This window comes from Theobroma umbraticum, unplaced genomic scaffold, assembly GCF_002168275.2.
Source record: "Theobroma umbraticum cultivar Fairchild unplaced genomic scaffold, ASM216827v3 scaffold_44.0, whole genome shotgun sequence".
Taxonomy (NCBI): Eukaryota; Viridiplantae; Streptophyta; class Magnoliopsida; order Malvales; family Malvaceae; genus Theobroma; species Theobroma umbraticum.
Window position 1 is genome coordinate 1,632,501 of NW_018397255.1, and position 9,484 is coordinate 1,641,984.

Below are 9,484 nucleotides of genomic sequence, written 5' to 3' on the forward strand. Positions count from 1 at the left end.
GCTTTCTTTTGAAAGAGACTGTATCATGGGATTGCTCATTAATGGAAAAAATTTACTTTCTGTTGTATAACTCCAGCAATATTTATTCAAGAAATAAATAGTATACAAAAATTGTTGTTGAAGGAGGTGTAATGGTTTATTTCCAATGGCTGGTTAAGGCTCTGGGCTAAGCTATGGGCCGACTTTTGGTCACATAAAATAAAATGAAATCAGGGATTGAAAGGAAAAAGGCATTTTCTTCCTAATTATTCATTTTAATTTGGGTGGGTTGGGTGTTTTTCCATTCAATTTCCCTATCATTCAATCAACTTTTCAAGCAAAGTATAATTTTACTGGCAAAAGGCAGTGTCAAATCAGCTTCAGTCCTTTTCTAAAAGATTTAAATAATAAAAAACCTCTGGACTTATGTCCATTATGAAGCTAAACTTTTATTTTTTATTATATCAAAAAAAAATTTTATCTTTTGATCAGCATTCATTTAAATCTTTGATCTTAAATTAATCACCGTAAGACGTAAAATCAATTAATTTTTTCTGTCCAGACCTATATGATTTATTTTGATTAATTATCACATCATAAACCACAAAAATAAAAATATTTATTAACACTGAATTTCATAATTATTAATTTTTTGAGTTAAAATTAAATATTCATGTAAATACAAATCAATCAATAAAAATTTAAATTCAATAAAAGAATACGACTTAGTTACATATATAAATGTAATTTGGAAAATATTTTTATTATTTAAAGTTACAAGAAAAAAAAATAACTTGTACTATATAAAATTGTATATTTTACAAAAAAATTTATATTATTTATGGTTATATATAAAATTAATCTTATTCATAATTTAGCTCTTATTAACTAACAGAATATTATAATATAATTCTAATTAAATAATAATATTATATAATAATTCTAATTAAATAATTTATATAATTATCTTAACACTTAAAACGATCTAAAATTTCAATCTATTTCTTCAAATAATATACTAACACACTTATAATTTTTTATTTTCATTTAATTGAAATTATTTTTTTTTATTATTGGAGGACTAAATCGAATTTTAAGTTGTGCAAAGATGAAAGTCAAATCCTTTTTTTTTTTCCTCTGTCATTGCAATTTACCAAAATATTCCAAGCGAAAAGTAGGTGAAATACCACGTGGCCCAATCACTGATTTTCTTTTGCATTTTTTCCGATATAAAATTACAAAAAATTCTCCAATTTACCACTTCCTACCCCAAATTGGGCTTAGACGAAACAAGAAGGAAGAATTTGAAAACCCTCGAATCTTCCCCGAATTGCCTAACTTCCCATTAATACCTATCTCCCCCTTGACTCCATCCCTTCCCAAAAATTTAACAAAACAAAAGAAAAATAAACTTTGATCCATTCAGTTCCTTCAATTCTCAGGTTAGTTTTTTTTTTCTTGGGCCCAATTCTTTGATCTTAAATATGTTGTTGTGTTGATTTATAATGTATGCGATCTTATTGTTTCTGGGTTTTGAATTGATTTTGATTTCGAATAGAAAAAAATTATTTTGATTTGATTTATTTTTCTGAATTCAGATTAGAGATTTCCTTTTTAGACTAATAAAATTTTTTGGATTAATGTCGTTTATGGGATAATTTGATGAACTATTTAAAAAAAGATTCGAATTTTAGGAGTTTAATGGTATGTGATTAGTTGCATCTAAAATTTTCTAGGGTTTTTTTTCAAGAAATTGGGAATGGCTTTTAAGCTGAGCTTATTTGGTTGATTGAAAGTTGTGATTTGGATTCCAGAACTTGAATTTTGGATTTAAGCGTCTTTTAATTGTGTATTTTTCCGCATTGTTTTGATTAATCTATGATTTCGTTGATTTATTGTGTTAGGTGTGCAAGGGATGGCGAATGGGTTTGGGGAATCAACAAGCATACCGCCCCCAAGTCCATCTTGCTCGGGTAGTAATAATGCTAATGATGCGGGTGATTTTGAATGCAATATCTGCTTCGAATTAGCTCAAGATCCTATCGTCACTCTTTGTGGCCATCTCTTCTGTTGGCCATGCCTATACAGATGGCTCCATCATCACTCGCATTGTCAAGAATGCCCGGTCTGCAAGGCCCTCATACAAGAGGAAAAACTCGTTCCTCTTTACGGCAGGGGCAAAAACCAGACTGATCCGCGTTCAAAATCATATCCAGGCATGGAAATCCCAAACCGCCCTGCTGGGCAAAGACCAGCAACTGCTCCTCCTCCCCAGGAAACAAATCAGTTTGCCAATTATGGTTTTGGACTAATGGGGGGTTTTGTTCCCATGGCAACTGCAAGGATTGGTAACTTCACGATGGGTTTTGGAGGCCTATTGCCATCCTTGTTTAACATTCAGTTTCATGGATTTCCAGATGCTACTGTGTATGGAACGACTTCAGGATTTCCTTATGGCTTCAATTCATTTCATGGTGGTCATGCTCAAGGATTTCCCCAGCCAACGACTCGAGGACAGCAAGCAGATAATGTTTTGAAGAATCTTCTTTTGTTGATCGGGGTCTTTGTGGTCCTTGCTCTGCTTTATTGGTGAATTAGTTTCCATCTAAGCTTAGTCAATGCTCCTTATTTGGTTTCCGTGCCTGTAAATATGCAAGCTTCATTGGTGATTATGTTTTGTGCTTGACAAAAACTTGCCCATATGATGCTTTCACTTTTGTTTCATTTGGCATCGGCAACAACTTATACCTGTCTTAATTTCTCTTTTCAAAATAAACTGGTCAAAGTTTTCTTTATACATGGAGACATTGTGTTGTTTGCCTGTTCCAAAGCCGGTTACTATAATATGATTCACTTGCAGTTGAAGAAATGATTGAGCTTAGCTTTTGAAACTGTGGCATGGAGAGGTAATTGTTCTTGTTCGTGTATAAGTGAAAATGTTATGTTCTACGTGGGATGCTAATTGCAGCCAACATCTTGTCCAATAACAGAGTTGGAAACAGGTGACATGTCCTGAGAAATATTGTTGTCAATGGAGAGAAAGTCATTTTTTGATGTTAATGCTTTTTAAGGCTGGCAAACTGTTTCTCCTTTGGCTATTGTCCCCAGATATATTGTTGCACTGACCATTTTTTTTTCCCTTTTTTTGGATTCACCTTCTCTGGAGCACCCTTTTGATAATGAAAACTTCCTCCACATCAGTAGGTTTATTGACTAGTGGCTGGTTTAAGCTTTTGGAAATACTTTTACTGGAGTCTGAGATCATTAATTCATTATTAAGTCAAACATCATACTTTAATTTATCAGATCAAACTCAAATCCTGAGGCATTATTACGCTGTTTTTAAGTCAAACTGGAACAATTGTTTTCCTGTCTGTGTCATCCAATTATTGGACACTATCGGTGGTGGACATGGATATAGGTCTCTGATTAGCCAATTATTGGATATTCTGGATTTATCAGATTTTTTTATATTGGAAACGAGCTTGTGTCTGGCACTCAAATATAGTTCTTGCTTCTTAAGAAACAATGGACGTCGTTTGATCGAACACAAATTCATCTAACCAAAATCGAGCAACAGGCTCGGATTGGGTTGTCTGTAACAACAATATGTGGTTACATAAACATGGTATCGAATGGGCCATGATAGTGAACTGACTTGCTGCTAGTGGGGAAATGCCAGCCCTAAATGTTTGTAAGTTTGTAGCGTGGGCTGTCCGCAAATGCTTGTGTGTGTCTGCGAGACTGCAACAATTCCGTGTTCATCAAAGCTAGGTGTCTCCCCTTGCCTTTTTTCTCAATTTTAACACGAGGAAAATTCCTAGCATAAGCACTCATGTTCAAACTTGAAACTAAGTTTCGGATATCTAGTGTTTTTTTTTTATGCCACAACTTTGTTGAATCATGGACTGTTCTGATGTTTGCATTTAGTGGGAGACCGATATGTGTATCCACATGGTAGGGCAGGGAACACATAATAGCTCAAGCGATTCATTCATCGAACCATGGCCCTGGTGGTAGGAATTCCTGAAACGTATTTATTGTTATCTCAAGTACAGAGAAAAATGAAATCTTAATAAAGTTGGTCCTTTGAAACATCGATTCTGCACGTAGTTCCAACGTCAAAAGATCACTGTCTTGCACTAGGGATATTTATTGCTCGGATTCAATGTCTGGATTTCGCATTGCCGTGGTTGAGAAAAGAAGTGCGTAACAGATTCAGTCTAATGCTTGAAATCGAGCACTTTAACTACGGCCAAGCACTTCCTCTCCTACCACATGGAAACGAATAAATTCTTTATACCCAGCAGTTGAAGGGTCTGTTGCCCTTGTCAAAGGTTATGTTATGCTCATGGACCGTAAGTTTTCATCTTCAGCTTCACCTGATAAATTTGTGTCACTTGTACGTGATAGAGAATATTGAAATGAAGATAAAAGATGTTTTATATCACATCAATTAAATTAAGAGTCTCTTAATCTATTATTAACTAATTTTGAGTTGAACTCGATTTTTCTGGAAAAGCTGGGACCATTGGAAAGGATGGGTCTAAGAAAATAGTAGCATCCAGGAAATTTCTTGTGCGGAATCCTATTATTAGCCCAGCACAAGTTTAACGAATAACGATAAAGCACTCATGTAAAGCATCCTTGTTCTTAAATTCAAGCTTAATTAATTGGCGGCCACATTGATAGAAATATTCACAAAAATGAAAGACCAAGATAGCCCTGAGTCAGAAAATGGCGTCATGAACTTCCTCTCTAGATGTGTTTAATTGAGTCCTCTGTTAGGTTTATTTATGTAGCTATGCAGGTTCCCCCATCATGTGACTTTTTGTTCTTTCAGTTTACTTGCAATGTATATTTGTCAAAAAGGTCAGCTGGTTCACATTGGATCGATATTTCAAGAGCAATTTTCCATTCCATGCCATGCACCAAACCGTGTCAAAATCAATGGAAAGGACGGGGGAATTTCGAGTAAACGCTTGGGGAGCAGGCTGCTGTCCATCTCTTCTTCCACCGTAACACCGTGTGGTTCAATTCCAGTCTTTCTTTGACTCATAATTTTCCATATCTGTATCTTTTAGATGTACGGTTTCTTTGATATGTATTCTTCAATGGCGGGCCCTTGCCAAAGTTACTGTGCGGATGCATTTAAGCTTCTCTGCAACTAGTTTTTGAATGGAAGTCACTGAAATGGACCATTTCGCCAGCTTGTCGTGTCAAAGATATAAGCCTCTTCAATATTGCGGGCTGTCAATGGAACTTTAATTCCTGTACCCTCCCAAACTTTTTGTCCTTTTAATTCAAGAATATTATCTATCTAATAAATCAAACTATATATTAAAATAGAGATAAACAAATCTAAACTTTATTAAAATTTAAAAAAGTTGAAAATATAAATATAATAAGAGTCGTTTTACTTATTATTAACTGATTAAGTTAGATGTTTATTTAAAATTTTGATGTAATATCAAAATCGATAAAATTCTTTTATTATCATTTTTTTCATAATAAGTTGTTATGTGATAAGTTTATTATACTTTTATATGTGACGATAAAAAAATTCACATCTCTTCAATTGTCGTTAATTAATTTTAAATTTAATATTTACCTTAAAGATTTAACATGAACTATATATATATATATACTTTAATTGATTCGTAATATTTTTAAGTCTTTTAGTTTAAAAAAACACTCTCCAAATATCATCCAAGATTACTTGTTTTGTGAGAGAGGGAGTCAATTTGTATAAACCTTGTTAAATCTGTCTTATTTTCTCCTTTCCTTAGTTTCCCATCCTGCCTTTGGAATCTACTTTTCTTTAACGAGAATACTTTTACCAAATTTCAAGTTCAAATTGCTAACATATCATCTGGTATTCACTGGAAAAGTCGAAATAAAGTTGAGAAAAATATATTAAAAAATGTTAGAACTTTGAACTTCATTTATTAATGGAAGGCACGGTTGGCAATTCGTTAATGTTATTATTATAATACCATACAATGCAAAAGAAAGTATTACATATATTAGAAATACAAAAAAAAAATCCAAACCTCTAAGAAGCGTACGACTTTTGGAATAACGCGTACCATGTAAATTGTACTCTCAATAACTAGCAAACAGACAAAGCTTGAGACTTGAGAGTACTATAATATTGGGATTGCCGCTTCAAGCTAAGTTTCTTTTCCTTCTTCACCCATCATCTGCTGTCGGTGACAAACGGTGTGGGCGCAGCTGTCATCAACGCAAAATACATACAGTGACGTTTGGTATCATGGATGTAATGTGACTTATTAAATTACATTGCAGTGTTTGTTTTGTAACAGATCACTGCAATGTAAGATTGCAATGCAATCACATTACAGCCAATAAATGTAATGTGATTACAGTACAAAACCAATGTAATCACATTACATTGCACTCTGCAATGTTCTTAAAGACAATTTTACCTTTCAATTTATTATCTTATTAAAAATATTTTATAATATTATAATAAAATAAATATAAATAAGAATAAAAAATTAAAATAAAATAAATATAAAAAATTAATATTTATATAAATAGATAAAACAAATTAAAATAAAATATATAATATAAAAAATATATTAAAGAAATAAAAAAAATATATAAAATTATAATAATAATAAAAATAAATTATGACTTTAAAAATTAATATAAAAATATGATATTATATAAAAATAATAATATAAATATAAATATATTAAAATAAAATAAAATTTAAATAATAAATAAAAATAAAATATATGACATTAAAATATATTAAGAAATGATATTATATAAAAATTAATAATATAAATATAAATAATTAAAAATAAAATATAAAATATTATAATAATAATAAAAATAAAAGATATGATATAAAAATATATTTAAGAAATGATATTATATAAAAATTAATAATAAAAAATATAAATATATTAAACTTATATTTTTATAATTAGGAGTAATTTTGACAATTAGCATTACTTCCCACTAAAGTACTTGTAAACCAAACACTGCAATGTTATCTTCCCTACATTTTAATCATTATTTTACTTATATACCAAACTGTAATGTTATTTTCCCTGTAATCACATATTCTTGCAACACATTACCTGTAATCACATTGCATTGTAATGTACCAAACGCCACCATATAGTGTAAATCCACGGTAAAGAAATGTGAAAGAAAGAAAAAAGGTAGAATTGAAAAGTTATAGACATGTATCTTCAATTTTTCTATACTTTACATTTTATTTATTTTATCTTTAAATGTATATAAAATTTTAGAAAAAATTGAAGATATTGAAATCGGATATATATATATATATATATATAGAGGTACAACATAGTTTTCAAAATAATAAACAAGTAGTAGGGCCGACAGAAGAAGAGTAATGTCAATCAGTGGAAAAGGATTGCATGGGGTTCGATTTTTTTGGTAGCAAGAGGAAGGAAGGGGAAAGAAAATGAGAGGGAAAGAGGGCCAGGGTCACCCTTATAATTGGAAGGCGTGTATGGACTTAAGTGGAGTTTGCCATGTGTAGCACATGCTTCCTTTGGTTTTAAATATTTTGCTTCAATGAAACTCTAATAATGAAAGGAGGAAGCATTTCCCATCATTTCTGTTAATAAATGGCAAAATAACTTATTTGAGGAGCATGTGAGGTGCACATGCTATTCAATGATATACAGTTGAGGATGTTTCCTCCCTTACTTTCTTTTTTTTTTTTTTTCCATTTTCCCCCCTTTAATTTAATTTCTCTTAATCTTCACATAAACCTGGATCGTTCCTCTTTTTAATTTTGGTTTGCTAAGAGGAAAAGGCTTTCATTAAAGAACACTATCATTGCTGGTACAAGAGTAGCTTGTTAAAGGAAAGCATTCTTGCCTATATGGTTTTTGTTTTAATAATGCTAGAAACCTCATTTAGACAAGTAAATGGTAAGATGCCTTTAACTATTCTTATCCCAAGTTTTATATTAAAATTAATTATATAAAATATACTCAATTTTTAAATACGTAATTCTTTTTTTTTTGAAATGTAAAGTGATTTATGTACAATATTTGATTATCACTATTGAAAAATTATTTTCAAGCAATGTTGATGAATTCATTTATTTTCAAGAGTAATTTAATTTATATGTTTGAATACATTAAATATAATCATGCATAGTTGCATTCAAACTTATATGACTATATATTTGTGAACAAGCTTATCGTTGTCACAAGCGGATAGGGAGAAGAAGCAAATAGGGGTAGAGAATGGTTTGTGGGCTATCGTAGGGTTTGAGAGGAAGATGAAATTAATTGTAACTTAGGAAGAGGATCTCTTGGATCATTGCCCATATCACAAGCTATGAGTTTTCCACTTATATCATATAAGAGAAAAACTAGAAATTATTATTATTATTATTATTATATTTATGGAAGATGGTGGATCAAAATCTATGGCCAAAACTAGAAGCCATTTTCTTTTATATCTAAGCAACAAGGGAAGCCCCTGTCAGGACCTCATATCGTCACACAATCACAAGTTAGATAAGGAGAGATGGAAGGGCAAAATGTGTCGTTAGGGAAGCACTTTCCACCAATTTCTAGTTTCCATGTCCCTATCCATTATTTAACACAATAATCTTTCCAACAATGGGACCCATCTTTTTCCCCTCCATGTCTTGCTTAGGTGGCACTGCATGGACCCACCTCGTTTCAGCTACGTGGCATCTTTCATTTTTGTTCTCTCTCAACCGCCGACTAAGTGTCGAAGCAGAACTGGCCGTACAATAAGGTGATGTGTCCTTATTTTATATTTATATATATATATTTTTTACATTAATTTTAGTTAATTGAATTGCTTCAGTGCCTTTAACCATGAGACACGAATAGGCACAGGTTGGCCTCTGCATTAAATGCTCCACGGAATATCAGGATCAAATCAGGGAAAAAAAAATCAGTTCTCCAATCAGAGAACTGAAGCCATCAAAATCAAGAGTTTGGGTTTGATTATCCCATCAAAATTAAGCCAAATGTTAATGAAGAAGGTAAAAGAGGGAAATACACGGTTGAGGATACGCAACAAAAAAGCTGACAAACATGGATCATGCTTCCACTGAAGCAAATCCTTAGATTCAAAGGCAAAGTGCTGTGCTGGAGCTTTCCTAGACGTGGATGGCTCAACCAAATCGTTGGTAAGTCATTGTAAGATCTTGGAGGAAAACCCAAGTTAAATAATCTGTCCTTTGTTGGTTTTTACAGTAAAAAAACTAAGTCCTAAATTGGCAGATATTGGCAAATTCTTCAAAGTTTTACCACATTTAAAATAGCAGATCTTTATTTCAAGAGTAAAAGCATACCAAAATTTGAACATAAGATATAAAAGTATTCGTACATTCTCTGTAAAGATTGGATATGGTATACCCTGTTTGAGACCCCATTAAAATACTAAACAGTTTGTGTCAAAGAAAAAGGAGAATGAGAGTAGCAAGTTTAAAAATGGTAGAAAGAAA

The 9,484-nt window shown here is 31.8% G+C and overlaps 1 protein-coding gene across 1 annotated transcript; it reads left to right on the forward strand.

Moving 5' to 3' along the window:
• Window positions 1–1,253: 1,253 nt before the first annotated feature.
• LOC110429379 (uncharacterized) lies at window positions 1,254–2,778 on the forward strand. The gene is made up of 2 exons (XM_021445397.2): window positions 1,254–1,421; window positions 1,884–2,778. The coding sequence occupies exon 2, from the start codon at window positions 1,895–1,897 to the stop codon at window positions 2,570–2,572; it is 678 nt and encodes a 225-aa protein (XP_021301072.1). The 5' UTR covers window positions 1,254–1,421; window positions 1,884–1,894; the 3' UTR covers window positions 2,573–2,778.
• The last annotated feature ends 6,706 nt before the right edge of the window (window positions 2,779–9,484 follow it).

Excerpts from the sequence above, each read along its gene's own strand:
- LOC110429379 (XM_021445397.2), top strand. The coding sequence starts at position 1,895 with ATGGCGAATGGGTTTGGGGAATCAACAAGCATACCGCCCCCAAGTCCA.